This window comes from Eschscholzia californica, unplaced genomic scaffold (assembly GCF_041429995.1).
Source record: "Eschscholzia californica isolate CP2 unplaced genomic scaffold, dmEscCali1.0.p SCAF_1, whole genome shotgun sequence".
Taxonomy (NCBI): Eukaryota; Viridiplantae; Streptophyta; class Magnoliopsida; order Ranunculales; family Papaveraceae; genus Eschscholzia; species Eschscholzia californica.
In genome coordinates, this window is record NW_028238198.1 from 80,352,864 (window position 1) to 80,366,165 (window position 13,302).

Genomic DNA, 13,302 nt, shown 5'->3' on the forward strand with positions numbered 1-13,302 from the left:
ATGTGTCAAGATTTACTTTAGAGATCCTCCAAGAGTGTCCTCTTGAGGATTCCTAAGTGTCACATAAGCAAATCAATTATTTTTTAACCAAAATATAGGTTTTTAGAGTTTCTCTTGAGTGCTGCATTGGAGAAGGTTTTGAAACAGAGTGTTTCTAAATGACCAAATAGGAAAGAGAACATTTAGAATTCATTTTTGACACTTGACACATAGGATTTTTAGAGTTTTTCTTGAGTTTTGCATTGGAGATGCTCTTAAAACCCATCTCTAATGCAAAACTCAACATGAATCTCTAAAATTTATTTTAGAGATCTTTAAGAGGACACTCTAAATTTTGAGTGTCCTCTTGAAGATTTATAAGTGACATATAAACAAATCAATTAATTTTATATCAAAATATAGGTTCTTAGAGTTTCTTTTAAGGGTTGCATTAGGAAAGGTTTTCCAATACAATATCTTTAAATGGCTAATAAGAAATAGATCATTTCGAGATCCACTTTTCACACTTGAAACATAAGATTTTTAAAAAATTTCTTGAATCTTGCAGTGGAAATGGTCTAAGATTTTTTCCAATATTGTTTCTCTTTATTGTTATGAATTAACAAGAAGATGACCAATGACAGATACACTAGAGAATCTAGAGAAAATAAAAGCATTTGATAGTTTTCGTCTCATATTTTTCTTTGTTTTATCATCTAATATTAGACAAAGAGATATTTTCTGGTCACTTTTTACTTCCGAGCTTTGTTATGTCATAGATGCCAGTGCCAATTTAGTTTTCTCCATTTACCAAATTGAACCGATGTCCTCCAAGAAATTTCCATATCCGATCAATGATTTACCTAATATTTTCATACTCATCACGAGCTCTCGCAATGAGTAATTATACTTGCATTGCAATCAGTTGGCCCAGATTTCAACTCAAGGTAAGAGGAGAAAGAGCAATCTAAACATTACCACATTCAGAATCGAATCACTCCTGTATTCTTTTCTTTGTTGAAAAATCACCCATGTATTCTACTCGTTCATATGAACTTCATGTCTCTAGATAAAATAAGATGGAGGAGTTAAGGCCACTATGACAATATATTTGATTCATCATTTTTCTATGGAGTTCCATACTTCAGAGTCTTATGACAATATATTCGATATAGTTTAGTGCTCTGAAAGCTTATTTCAAGAGAACCAAAGATAGTATAATAGAGTATAATCAGTACATGGAAGTAGAGATCAACCCCCCCTCCCCTCCCCCTCAAAAGGCGCGACGACGTAGTTGTTACGCCCGTCGACTCAACTTATACACCCGGTGTACTATCCCCTCAGATTTCTTCGGCCTTTGCGGAAGCGTATGAAAGCCTAAAACGCTCTCGCAGATAGTCCCCACTCCGAATAGGGGGAAACCTGCAAGCAGAACAAAATATGTCTTTCTGTCAAGAAATGGAATCTATAACCCAAACACAATGGAGCAACTATTGATTCATTAACAAGTTATAACCAAATTAAGATAGCAATTCCAGGCTGCTGGATATGCAAGCTTGACCTTAAACTCTGATGTGAACCGAGACTTAAAGATCCGTTTATAACACTAATAGGATGGGTTCGCACTTATGGACGAACACTACATTTCTCGCTTGAGAAATTTTGAATAGACAATCATCTGCTTATAGGCAATCATAGAAAGATGAAAAAACATCCATTTCACTAACATTCCAATTACTCTAGGTAACCGCTAAACTTCTTCCGCTCTCTATGCAACCTTCTCACCCGTCCCCTCTCTTTTACCACTCATTACTCTGGCAGCTCCATGATTACCCTTCTCCCCTCTTTTAAATCAAAGTGTGGTGGAAGCCTATCTCGTGAATCATATATGAGGCAGCACATCTCTAACCAGATTTCAAGGACAATCGAAAATGGTTGACTTAAACCTATACTACATGCAACTGAAGCATAAGAAAAAAATTCATTAACAAGTATGAGTATTACCTTGGGGGTAACCCCTTACTCTGGCAACTTTCCAAGCACTCGACTATGCAGTCATCATTGGGATCTAAGAAGAAAGCAATCTGAAATATTGCAGTAGATCAATAACAATTGATTAGAATTTAGAAACACTAAGTTTGAGAAATGATCACTAGACATTAGTTTGGTTCCAACTTGTACCGTATTTCTAGTGCCTACTGTCTAGTGCCTACCCCTAAATGACCTTTTCTTCAGTCTAACACGCAAAATAGTGCAATTTTATTTCCCAATGCTCTTCTTTATTGAACATTGAACAATCTCAAATTTTGCCTTAATATGTCAAAAGGGCACATCTATTAAATGCCAGCCTGGTGGACGAAAACAAAGTTTTAGCTTTAGACGAGACTAACCCCGACTCAAACAAATTTTCTGAACTATATCCAAGCGAAAGAAGTATCCAAAGGATAGACAGGAAAGAGAAACAAAAAAAAAAGTAAAAACAAAGGTAGGAAGAGTTAGTACAGAATAGCGTTCCTCCGTAGGTACCAAAACCCTGTGCAAAGTCGACCTACAAATGAGGGAAAATTCACATCTTAGAAACGACTCAGGCACTTAAAAATGTTAGTTTCTACGACCCCATGAAATCAGAACTATTACATGCATAAAAATTAAATCTTAAAACTTGAGAAAGGCACTGTTCTCCTGAATGACCAATTACCTGAATAAACAATTAGTCCATCTCTCCAACATATCCCCAATGTTAACAATAAGAGCCCTGCAAAATTTATGTTTCGAAAGTTCCATGTTATTAATCTTCTTTAGACTGGGAAAAACACATGATATAAACAGCATTTTTTAACTCTGAATGAGTGAATCCATCCCTGTGGAAAGTTGAATCTTACTCGGACTAATTGTGATTGGAAACTCACCTATCGACGTGATGGACATCCTCCCAGACCCGTGGATGCTTGTCTTTTTCCCTACATATCTGTTAAACATGGAAGTAAAAGATTGAAAGCAATAAAAATTTGTAACCCTTTTTAAGGCTAATAGTGTATATTCCAAAACATGCCTGAAGACCACGGACCCCCTCGGTCAGTAGAAGAGTAATCATTCCATAATCTGAATGAGCAGAAGCACCATAAGTTTCCTCCGTTGAAGCAATTGGTTCACCTTCATAACAATGTGAACTAAATATCAGAAAATAAATTACTAAAGAATACGATATTTTGAATAACCATTTCGTTTGTCTCTTCTCTTACTTTTTTTTTATATCATCACAAGAGATCATTTGACATATGTTTTAAACTTTGATATGACAAATAGTGCCTATGTGGGTGACACCCCGTAAAGAAGCCTTATTACAAGGTCCAAATAAGCTTTCACTATCTTAAACTGGTACCTTTGTACCTAAACTTTGACTAAATGTGGGACAGTGGGAGCAACATCTCTTATAACGCAGAATTTATTATGACAAAGGTGAAGTCAAAGTGCTTAGAGCTCTGGGCAGTTCAAACTTCACAATGAATATACCAAGCCATACTTGTAAAAATGGTCATCTGAAACAAGAAAAATAAGATGAAAATTTGTTCCACCTAACCTGGATAACGTAATAGACGGAGGAAAGCCATTGGTCGTTGCAGTGCCCCCACTTTCTCGAAATAACTTTCCTCCAAGTCCAGAGCCAATGCAATTAGGCATATTAACCTTCTCGCAATGGATCTGAGAAAGATAAATTCGAAAATCGTTATTGTTTGTAGCTCAAACTATAAAAGTTCGGAAAATGAGCAATTTATGAATGCTTTGGCTTACTATAAGCATATTAGTTAGCGTTCCAAAACTTTTACGCTGAAGGCTAGGTTAGCCAAAAAGAAGAAATAGCTGGGCCGCCCCAGGTGACATATTCTATATAATGTTCTCCCTCGCAACGTATACCTTTCACCACCTTCATTGAAAAAACATCTCATGGAGATGGTAATATGTCATTATGTCGTATACTTACCCTTCGTTGCTAACCAATAAAGATGGTTTTGTAAGTTTGGGATGCATGTTTTCTTTGGTAAATATAATTAACATGGTGAGGAGAAAACCCTCGTATGTAATCATTCCATAGATCATCTCGGATATTCACTATATGGTCTTTCAAATGATTCTAGTCAGGAAAGACTCTTAAAAAATTCATTATTATCGAACTAAAGCAGAAAAAGAACTTAGAATATACGGGGTAGAGGGGCTTACTGCTCGGAATTAATTTTGAACAAATATTAACAAATAAATGACTGTTATGCTATCAATATAAAAATCAAGAAAGCGACAAGACTTACAAGAGCTTCTCGTGAAAGGACTCTATTTTCAGTCTCCAAGAAGGCAGAATTTCTAGAGTTCCCTAACCAGTAATCAGGAAACCATCAGAAAATTCAGAACTGCGGACAGGAAATGATTGACACAATCCACCATCGAATGACTCCCAAATCTCAATATACTCTTTTAATTGGTCGATCAAACAAGGATAGGTTACCAAGTTTACATCTAACTAAAACCCGAGTCATGCATTAGTAAATAATCGAAAAGCTTGCTTTAGTCTTCCGTTAATATCATGTATTGATGATATTATTTAGGCAACTAGTCCGAAGAATTCCAAGCACATGCTGGGATCGAAATAGACAAGATACATACCACTTAAATCTTTTCTCCCGACAAAAGCTATGCATAGAAAGATAAAATTCGTCCCAGCCACATGCTGGATGCGGCATGTTGTATTCTATTTTATGTAATGGCGTAGCAGAAACATCTAACCATATACCTAGGGCTAGATTGTATAATACCCTTCATGTAATCAAACACTTCAAAGTTGAATCATGTAAAATGATAATCTCAACAGCATGTAAATAGGAGGACAACAGACAAAGAGTACCATCAGAAGGCCATTGATTCTGACTACTCTCTGAACCTCTGGTTGGGCCGATGTAAAAGCTCTCCTTTAGATCACCTATTTATTAAGAAAAAGGATTATCATTTTAAACACTCGAACGCATTCTAATTGGAATTGAACATAAAAAATTGAGAATGAGTGTTCCCATGAGTGAAAATCAATAAATTATCTAAAACAAGTTTAAAAGATAACGAAAAAAAAAGTTTGGAAAAATGTATGCTCCCAACAATATTCAAACTTAGAAGCTAATCCTTCCGTGATTAAACCAACTGATATGCCTCCTAAGTCTTAAATTTTACTTTTATTTGTCAAATACGAGTAGATTTATCAACTATAATTTACAAATCAATTAGGAAATATTGATAAATTACTCGTGATCCTAAATATCATGAATTTCATGAATGGCAATTGCGGTCAAAATCTTCAATGAACCAAAATCATATTCTTTCCATCAAAGCTGAAATGCAATTGCAACATATGTTTTGCACTTTTCGACCTTTTAGCTCATTGCGTCAAGTTAAAACTACAAGTTCCTTTACTATGTTCAAAATCTCTTACATAGAAAAACTCGAGACTAACACAAGGACACAATTCGCAAAAGTATACCTCGGGATTTAGCCGTCGGATCCAAGGTTTCGGAATACATGGGTGTATAACCCGTTAGTCCTTTACGTTCGAATTTCATCTTTTCTTGTACTGCAAGAGCAAAGAATTTCTTACTCTCATCAAACACTTCCTCAATCAACTCTTCTTCAATCCCATGGTTTATGAGATAAAAGAAACCACAATCAACACAAGCCTGATAAAAAAAAAGATACAAACTTTAAATCTTACTAGTAAATTTATACAAATTTGTCTCTAAATTAGAGTTGTTTCAAACTCAAACATACCCATTTCCTAAAGTGTCTGTCCAAAGATAGATTGAATAGTTATAACCTATTTGCTTGTGTAAAATCAAGTTAAATTACCTAGACGTTTTAGTAAAAAAAAGCTACAAACTTTAGGGTTTTCAGATATTCAAAATGTATTGAGATGAGGATGGATTTGAAATTAGGTAATGCAAAGCTAAGAATTTAGGGTTTTTTTTTGTTTAACGAACCTGACGGATTAATTTGGAAGTTGATATGCGATCTGAGGAGGATAAGTCGATTAAGGGAAGTTTGAGATCTTCCGCCATTTCTCAAGTTTGACTTTTCAGTTGGAATTCGCGAGGTGGAGGCAGTTAAACTAGTCCTAACTCCCAAGTAGGCTGGTAAAGGGGATTGCGTATCAATAACAAGAAATTGGGCGGTTCCTCAACAAGACAAATTATCTTTTTGTTTTTTTTAGACCCATATAATTTGGAAATATTCTCGAAAGCCAATTCTAAAAGCACTCTCATTCCTAATACCGAAATTGCTCTTAGAATCTTAGCTTGTGAAACTTTACACTGCTTTGCAATCTGGTTTGCAGAACTTTGCAAACTGGTTTGGATTGGTTTGGAATCTGGTTTGCAAAGTTATGCATTCCCATTTGCATCGCGTTGCAATCTGGTTTGCCTCGCAATGACTTTGCAAAATTTTGCACACACTTTGCAGAGCTTTGCAATCTGGTTTGCAGAGCTTTGCAAACTGGTTTGCACTACTTTGCAATTTGATTTATCCTGCAAAGCTTTGCGATAAGGTCAGTTTCGTCTTTTCCCTATATTAGATAATTTACAAAAATGTCATATGGAGGTATAAAAAGTTGATAAATCTTTTTTAACCAAAACTCAAATTTTTTAGGGTTAATTTCGTTTTGGCCCCTGATCTGTGACCAACTGGCCATTTTAGCCCCCATAAGTGTCCGGCGGTTCGTTTTGGCCCCAAGGCCAAATTTTTGACGAAATTATCCTCGGGGGTCAAAATAGAATTATTTTTGAAAAAAAGGTTAAAAAAAAAAGCCACATCACCCCTTTCTTTATCATCCACTTCACCTTATCTCTCCTCCATCACACCACCTCCTCTCCACCTCACCCTTCTTCTCTCGCGAAAGGTTGCCGTCCGGAATCTATTCCGGCCGGCCACCTTTAACAAAAAAAAATTCTCTTTCTCTTTCTTCTTCTTCTTCTTCTTCTTCTTCTTCTTTCTCTCTCTTACTCTTCTTTCTCTCTCTCTTCCTCTTCTTCTTTCTCTCTCTTCCTCTTCGTCTTCTTTCTCTCTCTTCTTCTTTACTCTCTCCCTCTCTCTTATTTACCAGTCCGGCGAAGGGGAGGATCCCCTTCGCCGGGCGTCTGGTTTCCAGACCTTCACGGTCTGGAAACCAGGCCGTGAAGGTCTGAAAACCAGACGTCCAAAGAAGGGGATCCTCCCCTTTGCCGGACTGGTAAATAAGAGAGAGGGAGAGAGTAAAGAAGAAGAAGAAGAAAAAGAGGAAGAGAGAAAGAAGAATAAGAAGAAGAGAATTTTTTTTTGTTAAAGGTGGTCGGAGAAGAAGGGTGAGGTGGACAGAGGTGATGTAGTAATTGTTATATGAGGTGGACAAAGGAAAAGATAAAAAATAAATTACAGAAATGCCATGGGGGTAGAATTGGGAGGTTGAAAAAAATTTAGGGCCAATTAGGAAATTTCTGGGGTCAAAACGAACGGCCGGACACTTATGGGGGGCTAAAACGGCCAGTTGGTCACAAATCGGGGGCCAAAACGGAATTAACCCAATTTTTTAAGGATTTTTAACCAAAATTTCCCATTAGATCTAAACAATAAATCTTAACTACAAATTTTATATTTTATTATTTTTTCTATTACTTATGGGATACAAATATTTACCAGACCGGGCATTGGTGTCTCTGTATCCGATATTCGATAAAGAGATATCTAATATTCAAAATTTTGGATTTAAAAAAAAAAAATCAAATATGGATGCGAATGGATGTCAAATATTCAGATATTCATTGCTTTTGACATTTATTAAATTTAAACCCACATACTTTGGTTCGGATGCTCCCCAAGGGACATCTAATTATTACGATCTCCTTAAAAGTGTCTACTTTTCAGAAAGTGATTTATGAAAAGAGTTAATTCCTATATGGCCCCCTACTTTGTGACCAGCTTCCTTTATAGCCTTCAAATTTTTGTAAATTCAAATATGACCCCTTATTTTCATGGCATTGCCATAATTACCCCTCTCATTAATATATTTTCAAAATAAAATTAAAAACAAAAACCTAAATTCCACCTCATTTCCCTCTCCACCACTCATCTCTCTCTCTCCAACTCACCACTCTCTTCTCTGATGAAGGTCGCCGACTGAAAATTTTTCCGGTCGGCGACCTCCATCGGAGAAGAGAGAGAGAGGTGACGTGGAGAGAGATGAGTGGTGGAGAGGGAAGTGAGGTGGAATTTAGGTTTTTGTTTTTAATTTTATTTTGAAAATATATTAATGGGAGGTGTAGTTATGGCATTTCCATGAAAATAGGGGGTCATATTTGAATTTACAGAAATTTGGAGGCCATAAAGGAAGTTGGTCACAAAGTAGGGGGCCATATAGGAATTAACTCTTTTGAAAATTAAAAACGAAATGAATTTAAGTTTTTTTTTCATAAGAAACACTAATGGAACTTATAATTTTAATTTAAAATTGAAAACTCTGAAGGAACAATCAATTTTTTCGAAAACAACAAAACATTTGGGAGAATAGAGTTTAGAACTCAGCAACAAAAAGAAAACGAAATCAAGATTGAACATGAAGGTTTCATTCTCGTTTATTAGCGGTTGGACATTCTTCTTAAGCCCATGAGGTCGTGGGATCGAGTCTCAGTGAAAGTCGTTTGCCATCAAGATTTATCTCACGTAATTTAGGCCATATGTATAGTAAATAAATATAATAATTTGTTGGGTTTTAGGCCTCTTTCATGTTGTCGGGCTTTAAGCCTCTTTCATTATGGTTTAAATTAGGCGATTATTCGTGCTCATCACATCTTCATGATGTATCAATGTCTTGTAACGACTAACGTAGATCGTAGTCGATATCTCGAAGAAAAAAAAAACAAACAAAGAAGGTGGGTAAAACGTAAAATGGTTTACATTTTTTCGGTTTTGTAATGGCTTACGTTCTTTTAAGTTTTTGAAGGGATTGTTTGTGGGAATTTGGGTCAAATGACCTTTGACCCAAAAGACTTTGATGGACTAACCCATATTTTTCAATGACCCGTTTTTAAGTAATTTCTTACACATTTACCCCTGCATATAAATCAAGTCTAGATTATCTAGACAACGAATTTCACCCTAATTTTCAAGGGAAAACGAGAAACCCTTTTCTCTCTCTCAAACGATTCCAACAAAGTTCAGACGACCTTCAACCCTTCCCTTTTCTTCAATCAGCTCTTCCATCCAGGGTTTGGCACCTTAAATCGTTCTTCTTCTTCATCTTGATTTCCAAAGCTAAAACCCTAAGGAAAGGTAAGTGTCTCTCTTCTTCTTCTTGATTTTAAAATTTCGGCCATTGATGATGAACAAGAAGAATTGAGATTTGATACTTGATTTACCTAAGATAGTTGTATCTACTGAAAATTAGGGCTTCGATTTGGAGGTGTTGATTGGATTATTAGGGTTGGACGTCGACAAAGGAGCTTCACCGATATTCTTCAGGTGGCACTTTGTTCATCATGTTAATAGTTTTGTTGTTCAAAATTTGTTAGTTATGCATTTGTTTTGTGTATTTCATTCATAATGTTTTGATTAGAGGGATCTACTATTCGATTGTGTTTTTGATTCATTCAGTATTGCTTGGAGTTTTGGGTGTTTAGTCAATTGTTCATTAAAACTTGCACTTCTAAATGAGCTAACTAAACCATGATGCGTTAAGATGATCATGTGTAGATATTGGTGTTTGATGTTATGGAAATTGCCCTTTTAGTAGGATGATCAAATTCTTTTGCAGTTCCTTAGTGCTTCCCTCTAGTGTTAAGAATGTTTGGTTTGTGTCCTGGTATATATGTTTGGTATTTCTATTTCCAAACAAAAAATGTTTTAGTGAGCACACCCCTTTTCTGCGAATACCAGGACATAAAAAAGAAGACTTTAATTTTTATTTCAACTCCCTTGAAGCCACGAGATTTAGTGGAAGGATATATATATATATATATATATATATATATATATATATATATATATATATATTTGTCTAGCTTCAAGTCAAATTATGATCATGTATTTCCAATAACTGTTATCACCATTTATCTATATTTACATATGTAGCATAATGTGTTGCAGAAGTTACAATATTTTACGCGGACAAGAGTTTTTCTATATGCGGTATCTTTTTTGTATGTTATGTACTAGTTTGCTCATAGTACTACATATCTGATGCGATGATGGTGTTTGTGTAAATTCAGTTGTGGGTAAGTTAGATATAATACTAAAATTGGATGATGACGACATGATTTCTTAGTTTGCTCTTACTAATGCAGTATTGCTGTTAAATATGTGGTTGCAATATAAAGAGCATCTAATATTCATGACTTATATTGTATTTCCTTGTATTTTTGTCAAAGCAACTCCTTGATACTTGTCACAAGAAACCACATGCTCGAAAAGAATCATTATTGGGCGAAGAAGAGAGATGTATGAAATATTTGAAGGGAGAACTTCCGGTAGCAAGCAAATCGTGGAAGATGGTGAACAAAATATATTTCTCTGTTAATTATAAAGTTGTTCATTGGGTCCTAGGTGTCGTGCACCTTTAAGAAAGAAAGATCGTTATCTACGACTCAAACCTTGGAGGTGAACGACAACAAAGCTGGAGTATGACTTATTTAAAGTCTATGTTCCAATTTTTAAAGACAAAGTTGGAGTACAACAAAGAAGAAAATACAGAAGCGAAGAAGAACTCTTGGGTAGTCAAACGCATTGATTTTGTCCCGCAACAAAAAAAACTCGTATGAATAGATTGTTGTGTCGATGAAGAAAAATAATCTGTGAAGTCTTGTTGTATGTATGTGGCTTTTACTTGTTGCACTTTCGGATTCTGATATGTATGTGGCTATTCCAAGAAGTAAATTTATGTTCTTCCATGGTTGTAATAACTTAGACGATCACAATGATGACAAGACTGCAAGTCTAGACTCAGACTGCAGGAGACAAGACTGCAAGTATAGACTCAGACTGCAGGAGTCTAGACTCTGATTGCAGGAGTCTAGACTCTGACTGCAGGAGTCTAGACTCTGACTGCAGGAGTCTAGACTCAGGTTGCAGGGGTCTAGACTCAGACTGCCGGAGTCTAGACTCAGACTGCCGGAGTCTAGACTCAGACGTCTCGAGGAGTCTTCTATTTAGTCTACACTCACACTGCGTGGATAAGTGACCATATCCATAAGAAATTTAAACATTTGTCATCAATATTACTAAATTGTAATAGATATAAAAGAAATTAATTAGTCGAAGTATTCAATAATTGCAAATCAAAAATACAAATTCATTCACCATATCATACATCAAAATTGTAGTACTCTCACTCCAAAATATTCAATAATTTCCATAGGTGAAGTACTTTGAATCGTCCCTGGAACCATAACACTCAATTTTGTCAAACTTGTCTTGCTATCTTCACATACTATTTCATTAACAACTTCATGAAGTTCTGTAAGTGTTGACCCGTCTGTTAGAACTATTCCGGCTTGTTTACCACCAATATATTTTACTTCGTTATTCACATTTTCTAATCTACCACCATGAAATAACCAAACGCTCACGGATTCCATTAAGAATTACCCTACAAAACAAAGATAAATTCATTATTTGTACGTACTAAAATTACTACCAACTTCCAAAATACATAAAAAAAAAAATGAGATGAATTCAACATGTAAATTGACAACACATAAGGTAAATTCAACATGTAAATTGACAATCAAGTAAGAACAAACTTCAACAAACATGAACATACTTTCATTCATTGAGGACTATTAACAAACACATGGTGAACATTGTCAAGCAAAGTAACCAATGCATAAGATTAAGGTAAAACCAAGCAAAAATTGAAAAATTAACAATACATTAGATGAATTTAACATTAAACAATAGATAAACAATCAAAGCGTAACATAAAACAATGTAATCATGAAGTTATAAGAAGGTAAAACTCTAGGAAGATGAACAATACTTAAATAAATAAATAAATAAACTCATACAAAACCAAACAAAACAACATATAATATGAAACAAATTAACAATTAAGATGAAATAAGGTAAACTATTACAAAGAAGAACTTACCTCAACAAATAGAACAAACCCTAACCGAGCAAAAATTTGATCGAAATTTCCGATGAAGAAGATATTTAAGATTGAAACCCTAGTCGAGAGAGAAGTTTCAAGATTGGGACTCCATTGCATTGATTAATGCCGTACAAATCAAAGAGAGAAGGTGGAATCATTAAGAGAACTCTAAGAATCCATCATATTTCGTTTTAGAGAGAGAGATCAGTTTTCTCAATTTGGCTTGTTATGTTTGGTTGTCTAGAAAATCTAGACTTCGTTTTATACTGAGGGGCAAAAATGGAAAGAAATGGTAAAAATAAGGTCACTTGAACAAAACTAGAAAACAAAGGTTATTTCATTAAACTATTTTGAGTCAAAGGTCATTTGACCAAAATTCCCATTGTTTGTATATAGAGGGTTAAAGTGGGTGGTAGGGATAAAATTGATGTCTTTTTTTTTTGTTGAACTATAAAATTGATGTCTAGAATTTTATAATGGAACACAAAGATCTTATATTGGACTTCTTTTTTATTTTTTTTGTTGATTAGATTTTATGTGGGTTTTGAAGATGTGTTACAGACTGATGGACTGTGATTGGATTTTGTCTAATGGGTGGACCTTGGGTCCTATTTGGATCTATTCCTTGGACTGGAGACGAAAAATTTCACTACAAAATTTCTCTATTTGGATCTTTCCTCGGACTGGAGACAAAAAATTTCACTACAAAATTTCTGTATTTCGATCTACTCCTTGGACAGGAGACGAAAAATTTCACTACAAAATTTCCCCTATGCTATAAGGTGGTTGGGCACGGGAAATTGTGAATTTTGTCAAATTTTTCGGTGCAACAAAATTTCTTCTTCCTCCGTTCGTCCAATCTCCAGCCAACAGCCATTGCCTCCACCTCCTTTCATCACCACTATTATTTCTCCCTCCGTCTATCTATTTGTTCCGGTGAAAGGGGATGAGAGGAGGAGAAAAAGGAAATAACGGTGTTACTGGTGGTGATATGTAGTGGGAAAGAGAGACGAAGAAATGTTCATGTCGGGAAGCGAGAGGGGGAAACTAAAACGAAAACATAAAAGTTTGAACAAACTCTTCCACCGCAAATTTTGCACCAGACAATTTTGTTTTGGTTTCTCCCAGACAGAGTGACAAACAGTGACATAAGGCGTTTATATTAATTAATGTTTGGT

The 13,302-nt window shown here is 35.3% G+C and overlaps 1 protein-coding gene across 1 annotated transcript; it reads right to left on the reverse strand.

The window, feature by feature from the left end:
• Positions 1–1,072: 1,072 nt before the first annotated feature.
• Positions 1,073–6,196, reverse strand: LOC147569711 (azadirone synthase LFS-like). Its single transcript, XM_086656227.1, has 11 exons — positions 5,991–6,196; positions 5,498–5,690; positions 4,874–4,948; positions 4,284–4,335; positions 3,560–3,681; positions 3,032–3,132; positions 2,889–2,947; positions 2,678–2,734; positions 2,482–2,527; positions 1,984–2,063; positions 1,073–1,401 (listed from the first exon to the last, which is right to left on the reverse strand). Exons 1-11 carry the CDS (start codon positions 6,066–6,068, stop codon positions 1,320–1,322), a joined length of 945 nt encoding a protein of 314 aa, XP_086512353.1. The 5' UTR covers positions 6,069–6,196; the 3' UTR covers positions 1,073–1,319.
• Positions 6,197–13,302: the final 7,106 nt, after the last annotated feature.